This window comes from Lolium perenne, chromosome 2, assembly GCF_019359855.2.
Source record: "Lolium perenne isolate Kyuss_39 chromosome 2, Kyuss_2.0, whole genome shotgun sequence".
Taxonomy (NCBI): Eukaryota; Viridiplantae; Streptophyta; class Magnoliopsida; order Poales; family Poaceae; genus Lolium; species Lolium perenne.
In genome coordinates, this window is record NC_067245.2 from 64,638,652 (window position 1) to 64,661,010 (window position 22,359).

Consider the following 22,359-nt stretch of genomic DNA (forward strand, 5'->3'; position numbering starts at 1 on the left):
ACTTAAAGAAGCAAGGCTAGAGCTAACCAATCCCTCAAATTTAATTCCTCAAACGAAGTGACCTCACATGGAACTCTCCTACATCTTCTTCTTCCTTCCGGCGTGCCTAACCGAAGCAGCACCCCTCAGTCACGCACATGAACGGCATGCCACGCTCCCACCACCCGCTCATGATGGAAACCTTACTTTTAATCTTTGTATACGGTATTAGTTACATGCAATTCACCAAAGTACATATGTTTGAAAGGTTAACAAATTTCGCACCTACAACCACTGGTTATGATTTTTTTTTTAAACAATGGGAGCATCGTCCCAGTCTCTACATCAAAATGATGCACACGGCCTTTCTTTGTTTCATGGTTGAGAGTATCATATTACAACTTAAACATCACCGAAAGTTTCAGCATAAATAAGCCATCTAGGTTAACTGTCTTCTAAGAGTCACAGTACACATGTTTTGTACACCCATTCCATCTTCTGTACCAAGAGCATCCTTAGACAGTAAAATCTTTTTATAAAGGAACCACATAAAGATCTTTATCTTCAGCGGAATCTTAAGTTTTCGCAAGTATTTTTTTAGAAAAAACTAAATTTACAATCCCCCGAGACCAATATATGTCTTTTTTTTTCCGAATCAGACCAATATATGTCTGGGCAAGCAGCTAGTATCACTAAGCAAGCAGACTAGCACGCATGCAAAACACACAACTGATAACTGATTGACTGGCAACCTCACCTTTAGACAATTGGACGGTTACACAGTTTAGAGAGAGAGACCTGGCTAATTAAACAACTCCAAAGCGACTGTCAAGATCAGGAGAGTTTCCCCCCAGGAAATCAATTCCAGCACGAGCGTATGTGCGTGCACATCGCATCGCATCCTTTCGACAGAAAGTTTTTGACGCATGGCCCCGCTGTTCTCCTCCGGCTCGCGTGAGACAAAAATCCTGTCGAGCGAAAGCGAAGCTTCCCGGCGGTTGCTTGCCGGCACGGCGCAACGCACGCTGAAAGCTGTTTTACCAACCGTGCCTAGTCGAAAATAGGCTCTGACTTTCACGCCCCCAAGCTCGCGTCCCGTCCCGTACGTCTCGGCGTGCGGTGGTGCCGTGGGACGCGGTGTCGCGTGCCAAGTGGTCGATCAAATCGCGCGTCCGTCTCGCCGCTCCACGCTGTAGCCTACCACCGCCGCCGCTCGCCGCCGCTGGCGTTCCCGTCCAATCAATCATGTAACCGGCGGGCGGTGCCGGCGCACGTCGAAACCGCAAACGCACAGGAGCCGCGCGCGCGCGCGCGCGGCGGGCGAGCGAGCGGCCGACTGGCATCCCGTACTAAAAAACGCAGCGCATGGTCACATGTTGAAATAAAAATTTGCGGCTAGGTCCGTGATTCGAAGCTTCCTCTCACGCGAACCGTATCCCGCATTCAGGCGAACCAAATCCCGGCCAGGATCCTCGACCAGTAGGCTGGAATTTCTCCTCCTTGCGTCCCCGGCCCGCCGAGCCGAGAAGATGACCGACGTCTCGGTTGCTAGGCTGACGTCGTCGATGCCAGTGTTCAAACTGCGACGGCTTCAGCTACGTACGTGTCGTCAGATGAACCAGTCCAGTCCCAGCCGCTACAGAAGCTCGCCGACGTGTACCTCGCACTCCCAACCACAGCGATTCAATGCACGATGATCCATCGGCATAAACCACACATGATCGATCCGTCAGGCGTCAATGCATGCGTGTGCCGCTCCCGTCGCGGTCGATGCGTGCGCGCGCGCGCAAGAGGAAATTAAAGTTGGACATGGCCACTCCAGAATCGATCGAGCCCCATGGCGCGCGCCGGCAGCCGGTGAACGTGCCGCTGTCCCTGCCGGGGCCTTGCCCCCCCTCGGACCGAACACTGGGGCCCGGCCTGCCGGAACTTAGCCGGACAAGCCACTGACGTCGCCGCGTGCCTGTCTTCCCCGGCCGCTCTCACCCCGTCATCCTCATCCGCCCAGCTCCCCGACCCCTATAAATACCTCGCCATCCCCAGCCGTTCCGACACAGCAGCACAGCAGACAGCAAACATTCCACAGCTTCTCCCTCTCCCACGCCACGCACTCTTCAGCTGCCCAAGCTCAGAGCTCGCACTAGTGTTTCCGACTGAGCAAATGGCGGCGATGACCCAAGTGTCCAGGGCGATCGGCGCCGCTGACCTCCACCCCCTCCACCCGGCATCATCCGAGTCGGCGGCGGCGGCGAGAGCCAACGGCGACGAGAAGCTGCGGTTCATCGAGGAGATGACGTCCAACGTGGACGCGGTGCAGCAGCGCGTGCTGGCCGAGATCCTCGCCCGCAACGCCGCCACGGAGTACCTCGCCAACTGCCGCCTCGACGCCGCCACCGCCGACCGGGACGCCTTCCGCGCCAAGGTCCCCGTCGTCTCCTACGACGCGCTCAAGCCATACATCCAGCGCATCGTCGACGGGGACAGCTCGCCCATCCTCTCCTCGCACCCCGTCTCGGAGTTCCTCACCAGCTCAGGCACCTCCGCCGGGGAGCGGAAGCTCATGCCCACGGTAGAGGATGAGCTCGAACGGCGCCAGTCGCTCTACAGCCTCCTCATGCCGGTCATGAACCTGTAAGCTCATTCCCATCTCTGTCTTTCTCTCAATGCCATTATTCAATCGTTATAACCAAACAGAATTTGCCAGAATTTGACATGTTAATCTCGTCTTCCAGGTATGTGTCCGGGCTCGAGGCGAAGGGCCTCTACTTCCTGTTCGTCAAGTCGGAGACGAGGACCCCGGGCGGGCTGCCGGCGCGGCCGGTGCTCACCAGCTACTACAAGAGCGACCTCTTCAGGAACCGGACGCACGACCCCTACCACAACTACACCAGCCCCACGGCGGCCATCCTCTGCGCGGACGCCTTCCAGAGCATGTACGCGCAGATGCTCTGCGGCCTGTGCCAGCGCCACGAGGTGCTCCGCGTCGGCGCCGTCTTCGCGTCCGGCCTCCTCCGCGCCATCCGCTTCCTCCAGCTCAACTGGGAGCAGCTCGCCGACGACATCGAGCAGGGCGCGCTCACCCCGCGCGTCACGGACCCCTCCGTGCGCGAGGCGGTCGCGGCCATCCTCCGCCGCCCAGACCCCGAGCTGGCGGCATTCATCCGGGACGAATGCTGCAATGGCGACTGGGCCGGCATCATCACGCGCGTCTGGCCCAACACCAAGTACCTGGACGTCATCGTCACGGGCGCCATGGCGCAGTACATCCCCACGCTCAAGCACTACAGCGGGGGCCTGCCGATGGCGTGCACCATGTACGCGTCATCCGAGTGCTACTTCGGCCTCAACCTGCGCCCGCTCTGCGACCCGGCCGAGGTCGCCTACACCATCATGCCCAACATGGGCTACTTCGAGTTCCTCCCCGTGGACTCCGCCGCCACCGGCGCGTCTGTCGCCGAGGCGTCCGCGTCCGACCTGGTGGAGCTGGCCCGCGTGGAGGCCGGGCGCGAGTACGAGCTGGTGATCACCACCTACGCCGGGCTCAACCGGTACCGCGTCGGCGACGTGCTCCGCGTGACCGGCTTCCACAACGCGGCGCCGCAGTTCCAGTTCGTGCGGCGCAAGAACGTGCTGCTCTCCATCGAGTCCGACAAGACTGACGAGGCCGAGCTGCAGCGCGCCGTGGAGCGCGCGGCGGAGCTACTCCGCCCGCACGGCGCGTCCGTGGTGGAGTACACCAGCCAGGCCTGCACCAGGAGCATCCCGGGACACTACGTCATCTACTGGGAGCTGCTGGCCACCGGCGGCGGCGGCGGCGCGAAGCTGGCGGTGGACAAGGAGACCCTGGACAGCTGCTGCCTGGAGATGGAGGAGGCGCTCAACACCGTGTACCGGCAGAGCCGGGTGGCCGACGGTTCCATCGGGCCGCTGGAGATCCGGGTGGTCCGGCCGGGCACCTTCGAGGAGCTCATGGACTACGCCATCTCCCGCGGAGCCTCCATTAACCAGTACAAGGCGCCCCGCTGCGTGACGTTCCCGCCGATCATCGAGCTGCTCGACTCGCGCGTCGTGTCCAGCCATTTCAGCCCAGCTCTGCCGCACTGGACCCCGACCCGGCGCTCCGACTAGACCGAGAGAAGTACGTAGTACAGTAGCTCCGACTGCTACTGGGAGATTGCTGCATGAAGTACGTACGTAGTAGCACGTTCATACCTAAAGACCTTTTTGAGAATTTTGATTCTTGCTGTCAGTTAGTACAGTAGTAGCATGAACGAACACCTTATTCGATGCTATGTAGCTGAAAAAAAATTGTTGACGGAAGGGGACAGTTTGTGGTACGATTTGTCTGTATCTACCAGGAGTGTGATTACTTAACGGGACGTGCCTCCAAAACCGTACGAGTTGTGCACAAGATCTTTTCCCAATTATTGGTAACGAGCCGACAAAGGACAGACACCGAGTGCTCTTTTCCTGATGCGGTGATGCTCCAGCCTTTGGCCTTTCCATTTTAAGCGAGAGTTTGTAGTCTTTGCTAAGCTAAGCTGGAGCAAGATGGTCAAATTCGTCGCTCGCGTCCAACGGAATTCCAAAATTATATTGTCTTCCCATGTTGATCATGCAAATGCCCCAAAAGGTAATTGCTACACTAGTTTGATCAAACCATTGGCCATCCCAAAACCTCAAATCTCGTTACTCTTCCACACCACCCATTGGTTAAAAGGAGATGTGTCTGCCTCTCGATAGCTGGACACACTAGGACTTTAATTTCCGTATTGTACTTAAGGTCAATTATTTGTTTTCAGGATTTGTTATCATCTAGATTATACCTCCTTATCCATGAAGCAAGCAGGCTCGTGTTCATTTCTCTAATGTCTGGGATGCCCAGGCCCCCATAATGTTGTTTGAGTGTTACCAGATAACATAGCCAAGTGGTACTTGTGTTGTCCTAGAGGTAGTGTGCCATGTGGGAGTTAATAATTTTGAAGACCCAAGCACGAAACTTAACCAATAAAAGATTAATTGGGATGCCGGATAGGCAAGATTTAATTAGCTCTACCCTAGCTGCAAAAGACAGTAGTCTGCCTCTTCAACCTCGAGCTCTCTTAGTAATCTTATCAATCACATGTTGAATATCTTCTTTTGTGTGTTTCCAGAAGTGAAGAGGAACACCAAAATATTTCAGCAGTAGTTTTCTTATTTTGTAGCAAAAAAATTGTGCCAAGATATTAATTTGATCTTCCGCTACATCGACAGATACAAGGTCATATTTGTTAAAGTTTATCCTCATCCCTGTCATTTGTTTAGAAATTGTTAAAATCCAGTTAAGATTCCTAGAATAATCCACATCATTTTTTAGAAAAGGACAAGTGTCGTCCGCATATTAAGACTAATGATCCCTCCCAATTTAAATCTTGTTAAAAAACTAGAAATCAAGTTCTTGTTTGCCGCTGTAATGAGCATTTTGGAAAAAACTTCAGCCACCTTAATAAAAAAGAATAGGGAAGATGAGATCCCCTTGTCCCGCGAAGATTTATTTTGGATCCTAGGCACCAGTGCTCTCGTTGTATTAAAATAATTTAAAAACTATATATTTATGTGTTTTAAAAACTATTTTACAAAAATCTAAAAGAAGCCAATGATTTATCCCACTAACATACAAAATCTTAATTACAAATGTTTTGTTTTCTTAGCTAAACAAAAATGACAAAGTCTGGTTTCTTTTTGAATATTTGAATCACTATACTCAGATCTACACATTTGTTATTTTTGTGTAGCCCAAAATACATATTATTTATAGTTGAAAGTTTACATGTTTGTGGGAGACAATATTGGCTACATCATAATATATCTTCAGGTTTTTCTAAAACTTAAAATATGATTTTCAATTACTTTAAAAAAAAAGATTACCGGTGCCCATGTAGACCAAATCTCTGTCCCCTCCTTGTCTCGACCCTTTACACCCGCAATGACTCTCGCCATTGATTCTAATCCCCTCTGAACCCTAGTGTATCAGTGAGTGAATTTTATTTAATCGTTTTGGTGAATTTTATTTAATCGTTTCCATAAAAATGAATTGTTTTGTTTTGGTGATGCTCAAATTAATATGACTCAATATACATAGTTGTTTGGTTGTGGGCAAGTGATACGTCTCCAACGTATCTATAATTTCTGATGTTCCATGCTAGTTTTATGACAATACCTACATGTTGTGCTCAGACTTTATAATGATTTTATGCATTTTCTAGAACTAACCTATTAACAAGATGGCGAAGTGCCAGTTCCTGTTTTCTGTTGTTTTTTGTTCCAGAAAGGCTGTTCGGGCAATATTCTCGGAATTCGACGAAACAAAGACCAAATATCTTAATTCACCGAGACGGACCAGAACACCGAAGGGGACCCGGAGAGGAGGCCCAGGGCCCCCAGACCATAGGGCCGCGCGGGTGGGCCCCTGGCCGCGCCGGCCTATGGGGAGGGCGCCCTGGTGCCCCTCCGACGCCGCCTCTTCGCCTATATAATCTCTCGGGACGTAAAAACCCTACACCGATTGACGAAACTCCAGAAAAGTTACTGTGACGCCGACGCCATCGCGAAACTCCGTTTCGGGGGACAGAAGTCTCTGTTCCGGCACGCCGCTGGGATGGGGAAGTGCCCCCGGAAGGCATCTCCATCGACACCACCGCCATCTTCATCGCCGCTGCTGTCTCCCATGATGAGGAGGGAGTAGTTCTCCCTCGAGGCTGAGGGCTCTACCGGTAGCTATGTGGTTCATCTCTCTCTCCCATGTGATCTTTATGTGATCATGAGCTTTGTATCACTATTAATCTATGTGCTACTCTAGTGATGTTATTAAAATATTCTATTCCTCCTCCATGATGTAATGTTGACAGTGTGTGCATCATGTAGTACTTGGCGTAGGTTATGATTGTAATCTCTTGTAGATTATGAAGTTAACTATTACTATGATAGTATTGATGCGATCTATTCCCCCTTTCATAGCCATTGTTGACAGTGTGTATGTGTTATCACCAGAATTTGACCGAGTCAGAGGTGGGCCGCGATCAAGATGGACTTGAAGAATATACATAGAAGAAATACGTGAATCGGCCTGTTATGCAAAGTTTGGGCTAGTTTGCCCGTGTATCTGTAATATATTAGATACGTGTCGGTTAGTTAGAGTTTGTCTCGTGCACGGTTGGGATTATTCCCACGTTAGAAAGTCTACGGACTATAAATATGTATCTAGGGTTTATGAAATAAACAACAATCACGTTCACCACAAATCAATCTAGGCGCATCGCCAACTCCCTTGTCTCGAGGGTTTCTTCCGGGTAAGCATCATGCTGCCTAGATCGCATCTTGCGATCTAGGCAGTACAAGTTTATTCGTTGTTCATGCGTTGCTCGTACTGAAGCCTTTTTGATGGCGAGCAACGTAGTTATCTTAGATGTGTTAGGGTTAGCATTGTTCTTCGTATCATATGCTGTCGTAGTGCAACCCTTAGACATCTAGCCGCTCTTACACCTATCTTAGGTGTAGGGGCGGCACCCCGCTTGATCATTATTTAGTAGATCTGATCCGTTATGGTTGCTCCTTGTTCTTCAAGGATTAGTTTAATATCTGCATAGTTAGGCCTTACAAAGGGTTGGAGGATCCAGCGGCGCGTAGGGTGTAGTTTGCTAGCCCTAGACAGGATGTTCCGGGGATCAACCTCGTGTTGGTTTTTAGGCCTTGTCTAGGATCGGCTTACGATCACCGTGCGCGGCCGCGAGGCCCAATCGTGAGTAGGACGTTCCGATTATGCGGTGAAAACCCTAAATCGTCGTAGATCGTTTTAGCTTTATCTTGATCAAGCAGGACCACCATATATTCGTACACCTCGTGCGAATCATGGGTGGATCGGCTCTTTGAGCCGATTCACAGGATAACCCGAGAGCCGATCGAGGCTCGTATTTAATGTTTACGTGTATGCCATGCAGGAAACTAAGCGAGGCATCTTCATCACCTTCTTGACCAGGTATAGGTCAGGTGGCACGCCCTTGCACCAGCATCGGACGTGCGTGCCGGAGTCTTTGCGGGCCATCGCTCGGAGGGACCAGGGCCAGCCGCAGCCCTAAGTTGCTCCCGGCTCTCCTGTGTTGCCCGTTGTTGCTCGCCGGTGGGTTTCTGACCGCAACACATTCTGGCACGCCCGGTGGGACGATCTTCGACATCAACCACATCGCCATCTACATCTGAGATGGCGGACGGCACTCCAGTCACGTACGAGGAACTGACCGAGGAGCTTAAGAAGAAGTATGACGAGGTCAAAGCGATCCTCGAAGCCGACCTCATCGGCTCTTTTCACAGAACCCGTTCACATGGCATCAGGTGGAAAGGGTTCTCGCCTGATGGTGCGCTCGATGGAATAGACCTGTCCGCCCCGTCAGAAGAACGCACCAGGTCCCTGCGTCAGGAGATTAACTACATGGTGGCTCACTCGCTGCACCGCCACTCTGAGAACCTGGTGAACACTTTGGAGCGTGTCGCTCTTCGGGTGATCCAGGAGATCATGAGGCACCAGTACTCTCCGTCAGGACCAGCTCTCGGGACATACCAGGGAGAGATGCCACTCCAGTCCCGTTCACCGCTGCCATTCGCGTTGGCAGCACCAGAAGTGCCGAATTCACCGGCATTCGTCATCTACAAGATCGGTGGTGACCCTAGCGACTACCAGTTCTTGTACGAGGCGCCTAAGGAGATCCCTCACGGATACACGTGCACATACGTGCCAGACTGCGGTAACTGGGCACTCACAAACCAGGCCGCAACAGCAGGGACTTCTGGAAAAGCAGGAGGAACTTCAGCGACAGATCTTGAGAAGCAGACGTGGCTAGCTAAGTACGCCACTCCAACAAACCTCCAGAGCGCAGCTCCTGCAGTTGGCTCAGAGCTGGAGAAGCAAGCATGGCTGGCTAAGTATGCCACTCCGTCGAATCTTCAGAGTTCGACTCCTGCAGCCAGCACCGCGGATCAAATCAGTACCATACTGAGAGACCAGTTCGGCTTGGTGCCGAAAAGGAGGACAATCGGCTATTCCAAGCCGTACCCCAACGAGTACGAGTTGATCCCGCTACCACCCAAATATCGGCTCCCTGATTTCTCCAAATTCAATGGATCCGATGGTTCCAGCTCCATCGAGCATGTGAGCCGATATTTGGCACAGCTGGGCACGATCTCAGCAGCAGATGAGCTACGTGTGAGGTTCTTCGCACAGTCCCTCACATGATCGGCTTTCGGGTGGTACACTTCGTTGCCACCAGACTCGATCCGGACTTGGAAGCAGTTGGAAGAACAGTTCCACATGCAGTACCACTCAGAGGCTTCCGAGTCTGGCCTTGCCGATCTCGCACAAATACGTCAGAAGCGTGGAGAAACTGTGGCAGAATACATCCAGCGCTTCAGGAATCTGAGGAACCGATGTTATTCGGCTCGTGTGACTGAAAAAGAAGCAGTTGAGTTGGCAGTGGTGGGCCTTGCGTCACCAATCAAGGACATGGCCTCCCAAGCAGACTACCCTTCGCTGGCGCACATGGTTCAGAAACTGTCGGCATATGAACAGCGCCACCCGGACTTGTACCAGGACAAATTCAAGCGTGCGGTAGTCCTGGTTAAGGCAGATGAAGACGAAGGCTCTGCGGGAGATCAAGAAGTGGCAGTGGCTGAATGGACTCGGGGGGCAACCCCCGTGTCCTGCAAATGGGTTAAGCCACCAGGTCCGCCCAGAGGGTTTGATTTTGACGTGACTAAAACTGAGCAAATCTTCGACCTCTTACTCAAGGAGAAGCAGTTGAAGTTACCCGAAGGCCTCAAAATCCCCACGGTACAGGAGCTGAACGGAAAGCCATACTGCAAATGGCATAACTCGTTCTCCCATGCCACCAACGACTGCAGGGTGTGGCATCAGCAGATCCAAATGGCGATAGAACAAGGACGTCTGATTTTCAACCAGTACGCCATGAAGGTCGACACCCACCCCTTCCCCGCCGTTAACATGGTGGAGTGCACTTACCCTGAAGGTTGCCAGCCAGGATTCTCGTTCAACATCAACATGGTAGGACCTGGGCACCACTCTGGCAAAGATGGAGACGAGGGCAGCTGCTCTCGTAGCAAGGACACAGAGGAGGCCGCTCCACGTGATCGGCTCCGGCACGACGGCAAGCGCTACATAACAGAGGGAGAAGTGAGGAATGTAAGATATCAGCGACCTCTCTCTGATCACCTCCTCAACAAGTACGTGAGTCAATATAGCCAACGCCGACGATCCAGTGACGATGATGATAGAGACCGTCTGGCTAGAGACGCCAGGAGACATCGTCGGCATGATCGCGAGGAGGAGGAGTACGAGCGCCGTGCCAAAGAAAAATCGAGGGAGCAAGACGACGAGGATAGGCACTGGGACTGCCCCTTTTTCAGACACTGCTGGGATTCAGGAATGAGCCGATTGCCTACAATCGGCAACTGCCCAGAATGTAAGCAAAAGAGGAAGGATGCAGCTAACGTGTCCGTATTCAAACGTCTAGGGCCTCTCCCACTTCGGAACAAGCACGCTGAGTCCCCTCGGGTGGAAGATCTCGAGGAGTTGGAAGACGATGAAGAAGAAGAAGACAGGTATCACCGGCCAAGGTGGTGCCCTGATGGACTCAGCCGTTCCCAAAAGCGTAGGGTTCAGCGATTGCGCGGCTTGGAGGAAGCCGAAAGGTTATATCTGCACACGCTAAGGAAAGCTCGGCCTGATCTGGCCGCGAAGGTCCAGCGAACCCTGGATGAAGAGGGTCGACCACGAAAAATGGAGTGGCGCCCCAAGCAAAGGAAAGCCGATGATGAAACATCGGCTGGCACAAACATGGTGCTCATCCTTCCGACGGAGTTTAGTGCTCCAGGATCAGACGAGGCACCCAATGTGGACGACTGCGAGCGCATCGACGTGACGAAGGGCAGGGTTAGGCTGGTCTTATCCACTGGCCTGACCGTGTAGCAAGAACAAACCGATGAGCAAACGTGGCGAGGCCGATCCTTGGGATCGGCCCCAAAGATCTATGAAGGAACATTACAAAACCTTCATTGAGCGCTTCGATCAATATGGAGGCCGATTCCAGCAATCGGCCAAAATTATCCTCACCACATGTTCTGCTTGTGTTCAACATCGATCTATTGGGCAGCGGTTTTGCGTCGGCTGACGAGTTAGGGAAAATCAACATTGGTCCTACCGGAGCCGACGTGCAAATACATGTGCCTTGATTAATTACAGAGCCGATATCTGCAGTTCCATGACAGATTCGGCTCGGGGGGCACCTAATCAGGTGAACATGTGCAGATGAACATGTGTGCAGTAAAATGTTGGGGGCCGATAGAAAAATCGGCCGATAAAAAAAAAGAAAAAAAATTTCATAATATACAGCCGATGCAAGGACATCGACTTTAGAACTAAGAAACAAAGCCGATGCACAGCCATCGACTCTAGTACATTTACACAAGATCTACTTGCAGCTTGTTCAAGACACGGATCTTCACCAAGTCTAGTTCAGCTGTGGGGCCTTCTGCATCCTCGAGGGAGTGAACAATGAGAGCTTCCTCAGCTGCAATGAGCCGATGTTGGTGCCTGAGCCTTCTTGTCGAGGGCTTCCAAACCCTTTGTGCCAGCTTCCTCTGCAATATCGGCTTTCAAAGTAAGAAGGGTGATCGGCTCTGGTGCGTCTACCGTCGACCTGGCTAAGTTGGCCATTTTCCCAGCTGCGCTCGTAGGCATGATTAGGACCTCTGCATGGCGGCTGTCTCAATTTGCCTGAGTGCAGGGCCCTTGGACTGAACTGTTGAAAGTATAGAGATGGTAAACCTAGAGGGGGGGTGAATAGGTTTCTACAAATTTTAATTCTTTCTTTGCAATATTAGGCTTTGCGGAATATAAAGATGAGCCTAATGCAAACTAGGTGAAACAACCTATATGAGGATACAACTAACTCGAGCACGAAGGCTCTCACAGGCAGTTAAATCACAAGTAAGGAGTTCGGTTAGAGATAACAGATAGCACGCGGAGACGAGGATGTATTCCCGTGTTCCCTTGCTTTGCAACAAGGTACGTCACGTTTGGAGGAGTGGAGGTCCCACGAAGGATTCCCCGCGCCACGAAGGCTCACCCTATTCTCCGGAGCCTATCCCACGAAGGAATAGCTCACTCACTTGTGGTAGACTTTGAGGTAGCCTCCAAACCTTCACAATCTTGCCCGGAGCAAATCCACAGCCCGGATGCTTCCGGACTCCTCTTGCCTACCTAGGGTTTCCAAGGAACCCTAGGAAGCAAGCTTCTCAATGAATACAAGGGGGAATGAGATTTGGCTTGGTAGAACGGTAGATCGGGTCCTCCTCTAATGATTCCCCGGAGGGATTTGAGTTTGGGTGGAGGAGGAGGGAGATCTGAGGCTTTTGGTGTTTCTAGCAATGGAGTATGAGAGAGAGAGCTCAAGAACAGCTTGTAGTGTAGTGCCTTGCTGTTCAGAGGTAGGAGAAGACCTATTTATAGTGTTCTTCGAAATACGGCCGTTGGTCACTTGCCACATCAGCAGATTCTTCGAGAAACCCGGTCAACCGGATTTGGCGCCGGACAGGCCGGTCCACACCGGTCGACTGGCCACGTATCGGGCCGGCCGGTTTCCAACCGAGCTGGGACCGGGACTTGACCGGGCAGGCTTCGGCTTATCGGATGTGGCCCGGATGTCACAGGCGCAGAACCCGGTTGCTGACCGGGCCGCTCGGTCAGGCGCCCGGTCAGACCGGGCCGTGGACCGGAGCAGCCGGTCCGAAACCGGGCTGGTGACCGGATGCGCGCCGGATGGCTTCGTTTCTTTACTGGATGTCGCCCGGATGGCACCGGTTCAGGGTCCGGTTGGCGACCGGGCTGCCCGGTGCCAGGGCCGGTCCAACCGGATCTGTGACCGGCCTGGCTCAGAAAAACTAGCTGATTTTTCGTCGAATTGGGGGTCTCCGTTGCCTTTTGTTCCATTGCAACACCATCATACCTCTTTGGCTAATACCTGAAAGTCATCTTGTAGGCATGTATTAGTCCAAATACTCTAGCACGGTGTCATAGATACCAAAATAATGGATAAGGGTAAAATACCCTTACAATCTCCCCCTTTTTGGTATACGATGACAAACCGAGCTAGAGTCACACATAGATATTATGATAAGCTCTAAACCTTGATTCCATATAAGATATTACGACAGCTCCCCCATAATGTGTGCACTTGGAGAATTTGCGTTTGAATGCAAAGTGCACCATTTGTGGAATATGAGAAGCTCCCCCAATATCTTTAGGAAACAAGCATGGTATGGACAAGTATATCAACATATATAGGCATAAAGCATGATTATCCATAAAGCATGATTATCCTAACATAGAGTAGCACACATAATAGTCGTCCATACATATCCATACATGAATTATTCAAAGTAGCAAATGGTTCTTGAGAAATCAAAGCAAATACGCACAAGCCATATAAAATCCAAATAAAGCAACTCCCATGGCTTGTGACAACGAAAGAAACCCGTAATTCTAGACTCTACTCTCTTCTCCCCCTTTGGCATCGGAACACCAAAAAGGCGAAGAAAAGAGGAGAGAAACTAGCGTCCCATCAATAGAAGTGGGGCCCCACGGATGGAGAGTTGCCATCACCATCCCCATCGTCATCCTCGTCATCATCATCCTCTTCATCATCATCCTCATCACCGTCATCATCCTCAGCACCGTCATCATCCTCTTCATCATCATCATCAGCAGGAGGTGCATGAGCAAATCTACCACCAAAGTACAGAGAAGGATCAAAGTTCTGGAACATCTCATCAGTGAGAGGAGGCATCTCCCAGACTTGTGCATGGACAGGCTCCAACTCAGGGCCAGGAGGAGGGATAGGCACATTCCTAGCAGCCATGAACTCATTTTGGCGCCTCCTTGTCTCTTGGTTCAAAGAGAGACTTTGATGTGCAACATCATGTGTAGTTTTGCACATCTGCCATAAGCGAGAGAAGAACCGTGCGACACCACGCTGTGGGCGACGAGAGGAGCTGGAGCTAGCATGGTCATGGCGTGCCTTGGACCGGCGCTCAGAAGGCATCATCTCAGGAACATCCGGGTTATCACCTTGGGCAGGGATTTTGAACGCTTCCATCCTGACCCGCTCACCTAAAGTATTGAGAGGTGCGGGCACAACCTTGTTGATGAGCAGCTGAACGTACTGGGCAAGGTTAGGAGTCAACCTCTCGCGAACACAGCGCCGTAACTCGCAGTAGATGAGATCACAGCCATCAATAGGTTGCCGGTGCTCAGGGAGACAGTAGTACATCAAGTTCAGATGATATGCACGGCATTCACTTGTATCGCCGGACTTGCTGATGAGAGTCTCACGGAAGAGCTTGGCAAGTAAGAGGTAGGAGTAGTACATCCCGGAGATGGTGGGAGGTCCAGGTGTGGGTTCCGGCGGATAGCAACCAGCAATGTCCCCACGGTTGAACTTCTGCTGAGAATATATCTTGAAGCCAGAAGTACGCCCTCCACCAAACCCCAAGGCTTCACAGAAATCAAGATAGTTGCAAGTGTATTTCTGTTTGCCGGTCATCCAGGTCATAGTCCGGGCTGCATCATCATGGAAAAAGACTGTGCAGTGGAACTGTCTCACCAAGGTTGGACAATAGCACCCATCAGTAGGTGTCAAGCACATAAGATCATACAGCCCCATTCGCCTCAAGGTCGCAACCACAAAGCGGAACTTGGTGGCTTCATACATTCCAATGACATCCTTGATGGCTTTGGGCATAACAATGGTGCCTTTCTTCATGTACTCGCGGGAGTCATAGAATTCATCCCACATGACTTGCTGTGTGTTGGTCCAGAAAAATTGATCTCCCCCTGTGTAAGTGGGTTCCTCAAAGCGATAGGGGTTGGACTCTCTGAGTCTTCTCCATGCCCCAATATGCACACTACCAGTATGGAAATCTGGCAGTACCTCATCACCATCCTGTGCTGCCTCTTTATCTTTCCTCTTATTGGCAGATTTCTTGGTTCGGCCTCCAGTTGAGCTGCCACCCCTAGTCAGAGGAGCACGACCAGTAGAGCGCCGGGGTGGAACCCCGGAGCTCCTCCCTCTCTTGGCAACATGGCCAGGGTTCGCTTCAGTCCATTCATCACCTGTGAATCAGCATAATAGGGAGAGGATAGCAAAGAGGTAAGTGTACATGTCATCAGCATATGTGAGGAAGCCAAAAGCATAGCCTAGGTTCAAGTGTCTCGACGAGATCATGCGAAAAAGCTGAGCGAGCCGGCGCAGGAGCCGGTCCGACCGGACGACAGACCGGACGAGCCGGTTGGCCATCCGGTTGACCGGGCTGTGCGCCGGACCAGCCGGTCGAGAGGCCGGTCGACCGGGCTGTGGACCGGGTCATGCTGAGTTGTAATGTTTGCCCAGAAATTCGACATAAAATCATGCAAAACTCACAAACTTGAACATAGATTATACCAGGAGAGTGAACAATGTGCATAGGAGGGGTGTGACACTCTAGGTGGCATGAGGACTTACTAACCCTAACCCTAACCCTAACTTTTCTCAACTTTCCTCAAAAATGAGCAATGTGGGAGGGAAAGCAAGAGGGAGAGGGATAGGGAGAAAGATTTACCCGAAGACATTGTCCTCTTGGCCCAAGTGAGCAAGAGGAACTCGTGAAGAAGGCTTGAGGACCAAATCCCCACGATCTCCCAAACTAGCTTGAGAGGGACCAAATGCTTTGGTGAAGATGCTTGTGAGATCCCGATCTATGTTTGTGTGAAGTTTGGGGAGAATCTAGTGGTGGGAAGTGCCTAGGATATGGTGGAGATGATGGAGGCGGCGGCCATGGAGGTTTGAGAGGTGGGGGATAATGAGGAAGAAGATCCCCAAGGGGTATCCTCTTCAAAACATAACAGCCCGCACGGCCGGTCGGGCACCCGGTCGACCGGGAAGCTGATCGGACGACCCGGCGCACAAAGCCGGTCCGACCGGGCAAGGACCGGCCAGAGACAATTTTCCCAAAAATGTGTCATTTTTCCTCGTTTTGCCCCTATTCTTTGTGTAAATGTGTGTGAGTGCTCATATGATGACATGTACATATAGATAGATAGATGATGATGAGATGAGCATAGACATGGGATGGGAAAACACAAAGTTCTCTAGGCATACCCATTGGAGTGAAAATGCAAACAAGATACAAATAGCTACAATGGGCATGATTCGAAGTATATCAAGAATCATAAGAGTATTTTGAAATAGTTTTTGCAATAAGATCATTTGGCCTTATATAGTCAAATCAAGTTGTAATGAAGGCTCAATGAGGGGCGGGGGATTACTCCCCCTATGTGAAAGCGCAAATGTCATGAGACCTCGAAGAGACATGCTTGGGTCCATATAATGACATTGGGTCTATTTATGTTGCACACATAGGTATGCATCATACCAAGATATGGTAGAATGACTATCCCCATATATGCTATGCCTCTAAGCTAGATAGCAAGATAAATGCAAGAATATAGTGCAAGAAGTTAATCAATCCAAGTTTTTAGGATCAAGAATACCAAGTTCTCCTCTCAAGTTAACAAAGCGGGCTTCATCCAAAGGCTTAGTGAAAATATCCGCCAATTGGTAGGTTGTTCCCACATGAGTGAGATCAATATCCTTATTGGCAACATGATCACGTAGGAAGTGATGGCGAATGTCAATATGTTTGGTGCGACAATGTTGAACCGGGTTGTTGGCGATCTTTATTGCACTTTCATTGTCACAAAGAAGAGGCACCGTACCAAGAGACACACCATAGTCTTTCAAGGTTTGCTTCATCCATAACAATTGAGTGCAACAAGATGCCGCGGATATGTATTCAGCTTCGGCGGTGGATAGGGCGGTGGAGTTTTGTTTCTTGGATGACCAACTCACCAATGACCGGCCAATAAATTGGCAAGCCCCGGAGGTAGACTTCCGATCAACCTTATCACCGGCCCAATCGGAATCCGAATAGCCAATGAGTTCAAAGGTTGACCCCTTTGGATACCATAGCCCGAGAGTAGGAGTGAGAACAAGGTATCTTAGTATCCGTTTGACCGCCACTAAATGGCTCTCCTTGGGAGCGGATTGAAAACGAGCACACATCCCTACACTTAGCATGATATCCGGCCTAGAGGCACAAAGGTAGAGCAAGGATCCTATCATGGAGCGGTATACCTTTATGTCCACATCCTTCTCACCGTCACATGAACCAAGTTGCCCCTTTACGGGCATGGGTGTCTTCATTGGACTTGCATTGGTCATGTTGAATTTCTTGAGCATGTCCTTCACATACTTTTCTTGAGAGATGAAGGTGCCTTTTGCAAGTTGCCTCACTTGGAAGCCTAGAAAGAACTTCAACTCTCCCATCATGGACATCTCAAATTTCCTAGTCATCAATAGCTCAAAAGCTTTGTTATGACTGGGGTTAGTTCCACCAAAAATAATATCATCAACATATATTTGACATATAAAGAGGCCACCCCCTTTAACCCGCTTGGTGAAAAGGGTGGAATCGACCGTACCCATGCAAAACCCATCATGTAGTAAGAAATCCCTAAGGAACTCATACCAAGCACGTGGAGCTTGCTTGAGACCGTAGAGTGCCTTATGGAGTAAATACACGTGGTTGGGTCGGCATGGGTCTTCGAAACCCGGGGGTTGAGCCACATATGCGGTTTCTTTTAGGGGACCATTCAAAAATGCACTTTTCACATCCATTTGATATAATTTGAAATTGTGGAAAGATGCAAATGCAAGCAAAAGACGAATAGCTTCAAGACGGGCTACCGGCGCAAAGGTATCCTCAAAATCCATACCTTCTATTTGGGCAAACCCTTGCGCCACTAACCTTGCTTTGTTTCGTATAACAATGCCATTCTCATCTTGCTTGTTCTTGAATACCCATTTGGTCCCAATGACATTGATGCGATGATCCTTGGGTCTCTCAACTAGAGACCATACTTCATTACGAGTGAAACACTCCAATTCTTCTTGCATGGCAATTACCCAATCCGGATCAACCAAGGCTTCATGTACCTTAAGTGGTTCAAAACTAGACACAAAAGCATGATGTTGACAATAAGTGATAAGTAATGCATGGTGTCTACGAGTTACCACTCCTCTTGAGATGCTACCAAGGACTTGATCCACTTTCATGTCACTTGCCCTTGTAGCGGCCTTGATCTTCCGAATGGTTCCTTCATGATCAATGAATTCATCTCTTGCAAGTACTTGATCATGAGGGACCACTTGAGCTTGATCATGAGTTGAGGATGTTTCTTGATCGTCATCATGATCTTGCTCCATGGAATGAGGATCTTCTTCTTGTTCTTCGGATTGAGACTCATCTTGAGTTGAGCTAGGCTCTACTTGTGGCGTGCTTGAGACATCTACTCCATCATCTTGATCATCATTATGAACCTCCATGGGCCGGATGTGTCCAATGCCCATATGCTTGATGGCACTAGATGGATCAACATCATTACCTGCAACACATGGAACAACTTGCTCCACTTGGGAGCCATTATCCTCCAAGAACACCACGTCACAAGATACTTCAATAGTCCCGGAGGACCGGTTGTAGTATCTATAGGCGTGAGAGTTCTCCGCATATCCAACAAATATACCCTCTATGGTTCTAGTTTCAAATTTACCGAGCTTTCCTTTGTTGTTCTTAACAAGGCATTTGCATCCAAAGACACGAATATACATGACATTAGGCTTGTTACCGGTAAGGAGCTCGTATGGGGTTTTGTTGTGGAGGGGACGGAGGAAGAGCCGGTTGGAGTAGTGGACGGCCGTAGAGATGGCTTCTCCCCAAAAGTTGTGGGGTGAGTTGAATTCACTCAACATGGTTCTTGCCATCTCAATGATAGTCCGGTTCTTCCTTTCAACAACACCGTTTTGTTGAGGGGTGTATGGCGCCGAAAACTCATGCTTGATGCCCTCATCATCCACAAACTCTTGCATAGTGTAGTTCTTGAACTCGGTGCCATTGTCGGTCCTAATTGCCTTGATCTCGGATTCATACATACGTTGAGCTTTCTTGGCGAAGGTGATGAACTCTCTATGGGTCTCTGATACGTCTCCAACGTATCGATAATTTCTTGTGTTCCATGCCACATTATTGATGTTATCTACATGTTTTATGCACACTTTATGTCATATTCGTGCATTTTCTGGAACTAACCTATTAACAAGATGCCGAAGTGCCAGTTCCTGTTTTCTGCTGTTTTTGGTTTCAGGAATCCTAGTAACGAAATATTCTCGGAATCGGACGAAATCAACGCCCAGGTTCCTATTTTACCCGGAAGCATCCAGAACACACGAGAACCGCCAGAGAAGGGAGGCAGGGCCACCACACCACACCCCGGCGCGGCCTAGGGGGGGGCGCGCCCCCCTAGGGTGTGGGCCCCCCTTCGACCTTCCTGCGCCGCCTCTCCGCCTATAAAAAGCCCCTGGATCAGAAAACCCTGAACCGATTGACGAAAACCACAGAAACCTTCCAGAGCCGCCGCCATCGCGAAGCCAAGATCTGGGGGACAGGATCTCTGTTCCGGCACGCTGCCGGAGCGGGGAAGTGCCCCCGGAAGGCTTCTCCATCGACACCGCTGCCATCTCCACCGCCATCTTCATCACCGCTGCTGCTCCCATGAGGAGGGAGTAGTTCTCCATCGAGGCTCGGGGCTGTACCGGTAGCTATGTGGTTAATCTCTCTCCATGTACTTCAATACAATGATCTCATGAGCTGCTTTACATGATTGAGATTCATCTGAGTTTTGTATCACTACTATCTATGTGCTACTCTAGTGATGTGTTATTAAAGTAGTTCTATTCCTCCTGCACGTGTGTAAAGGTGACAGTGTGTGCACCGTGTTAGTACTTGGTTTGTGCTATGATCATGATCTCTTGTAGATTATGGAGTTAACTATTGCTATGATATTATTGATGTGATCTATTCCTCCTACATATGCATGAAGGTGACAGTGTGCATGCTATGCTAGTACTCGGTTTAGTCTGTTGATCTATCTTACACTAAAGGTTACTTAAACATGAGCATTATTGTGGAGCTTGTTAACTCCGGCATTGAGGGTTCGTGTAATCCTACGCAATGTGTTCATCATCCAACAAAAGTGTAGAGTATGCATTTATCTGTTCTGTTATGTGATCAATGTTGAGAGTGTCCACTAGTGAAAGTGTAATCCCTAGGCCTTGTTCTTAAATACTGCTATCGCTACTTGTTTACTACTGCTGCATTACTACTGCTTGTTTACTGTTTTACTGCGTTACTACTGCTGCAATACCACCACCATCAACTACACGCCAAGCACTTTTCTGGCACCGTTGCTACTGCTACTATTCATTCATACCACCTGTATTTCACTATCTCTTCGCCGAACTAGTGCACCTATTAGGTGTGTTGGGGACACAAGAGACTTCTTGCTTTGTGGTTGCAGGGTTGCATGAGAGGGATATCTTTGACCTCTTCCTCCCTGAGTTCGATAAACCTTGGGTATCCACTTAAGGGAAACTTGCCACTGTTCTACAAACCTCTGCTCTTGGAGGCCCAACACTGTCTACAGGAAAGGAGGGGGAACGTAGACATCAAGCACTTTTCTGGCGCCGTTGCCGGGGAGGAAAGGTAAAAGGCACTCATACTCCGGTTCCAGGTAAAGTACTTTTCTGGCGCCATCGTGCGTGTGCTCAAAGCTATTTCCTTTAGATCCTGCAATTGCATCTTTTTGTTTCTTGTTTACACTAGTTTGGCATAATGTACAAGAGTGAGCTTCTTATTCTATTTCCTGATTTAAAACATGGATTGTTTGATGCAAAAATTAAAAAACCTATGAAATCTTATTTGCATGCTGGTAGTAATATTAGTATGAACGCTTTGAACACTATTGTTGATAATGATATAGAAAGTTCTAAGCTTGGGGAAGCTGGTTTTCATGATATTTTTAGTCCCCCAAGCATTGAGGAGAAAATTTTCTTTGATGATACTTTGCCTCCTATTTATGATGATTATAATGATAGTAGTCTTTTGGTGCCACCTACTATGGAGAGTAAATTTTGTTGTGATTATACTATGCCTCCAACACTTGATGAGAATAATAATGATAGCTACTTTGTTGAATTTGCTCCTACTACAATTAATAAGAATAACTATGCTTATGTGGAGAGTAATAATTTTATGCATGAGACTCATGATAAGAATGCTTTATGTGATAGTTACATTGTTGAGTTTGCTCATGGTTCTACTGAAAGTTATTATGAGAGAGGAAAATATGGTTGTAGAAATTTTCATGTTACTAAAACACCTCTCTATGTGCTGAAATTTTTGAAGCTATACTTGTTTTATCTTTCTATGCTTGTTGCATTATGCTTCTTGAACTTGTTTATTTACAAGATTCCTATGCATAGGAAGCATGTTAGGCTTAAATTTATTTTGAATTTGCCTCCTGAAGCTCTCTTTTGCTTCAAATACTATTTCCCGCGAATGGATTATTAAAACTGCTGAGCCCATCTTAATGGCTATAAAGAAAGAACTTCTTGGGAGATAACCCATGTGTTATTTTGCTACAGTACTTTGTTTTATATTTGTGTCTTGGAAGTTGTTTACTACTGTAGCAACCTCTCCTTATCTTAGTTTTGTTTTTTGTTGTGCCAAGTAAAGCCGTTGATAGAAAAGTAAGTACTAGATTTGGATTACTGCGCAGTTCCAGATTTCTTTGCTGTCACGAATCTGGGTCCACCTCCCTGTAGGTAGCTCAGAAAATTAAGCCAATTTACGTGCAAGATCCTCAGATATGTACGCAACTTTCATTCAATTTGAGCATTTTCATTTGAGCAAGTCTGGTGCCATTTTAAAATTCGTCAATACGAACTGTTCTGTTTTGACAGATTCTGCCTTTTATTTCGCATTGCCTCTTTTGCTATGTTGGATGAACTTCTTTGATCCACTAATGTCCAGTAGCATTATGCAATGTCCAGAAGTGTTAAGAATGATTGTGTCACCTCTGAATATGTTAATTTTTATTGTGCACTAACCCTCTAATGAGTTGTTTCGAGTTTGGTGTGGAGGAAGTTTTCAAGGATCAAGAGAGGAGTATGATATAATATGATCAAGAAGAGTGAAAGCTCTAAGCTTGGGGATGCACCCGGTGGTTCACCCCTGCATATATCAAGAAGACTCAAGCGTCTAAGCTTGGGGATGCCCAAGGCATCCCCTTCTTCATCGACAACATTATCAGGTTCCTCCCCTGAAACTATATTTTTATTC

General features: G+C 49.2%; 1 protein-coding gene across 1 annotated transcript; it reads left to right on the top strand.

Moving 5' to 3' along the window:
* Positions 1-1,919: 1,919 nt before the first annotated feature.
* On the top strand, positions 1,920-4,371 carry LOC127332810 (indole-3-acetic acid-amido synthetase GH3.8). Its single transcript, XM_051359152.2, has 2 exons — positions 1,920-2,610; positions 2,712-4,371. Exons 1-2 carry the CDS (start codon positions 2,141-2,143, stop codon positions 4,105-4,107), a joined length of 1,866 nt encoding a protein of 621 aa, XP_051215112.1. The 5' UTR covers positions 1,920-2,140; the 3' UTR covers positions 4,108-4,371.
* The last annotated feature ends 17,988 nt before the right edge of the window (positions 4,372-22,359 follow it).

Bases quoted from the DNA above. Each gene is read 5' to 3' on its own strand.
- LOC127332810 (XM_051359152.2), top strand. From the start codon at position 2,141: ATGGCGGCGATGACCCAAGTGTCCAGGGCGATCGGCGCCGCTGACCTC. The intron at 2,611-2,711 runs GTAAGCTCATTC...CTCGTCTTCCAG, and splicing joins CTCATGCCGGTCATGAACCT to GTATGTGTCCGGGCTCGAGG.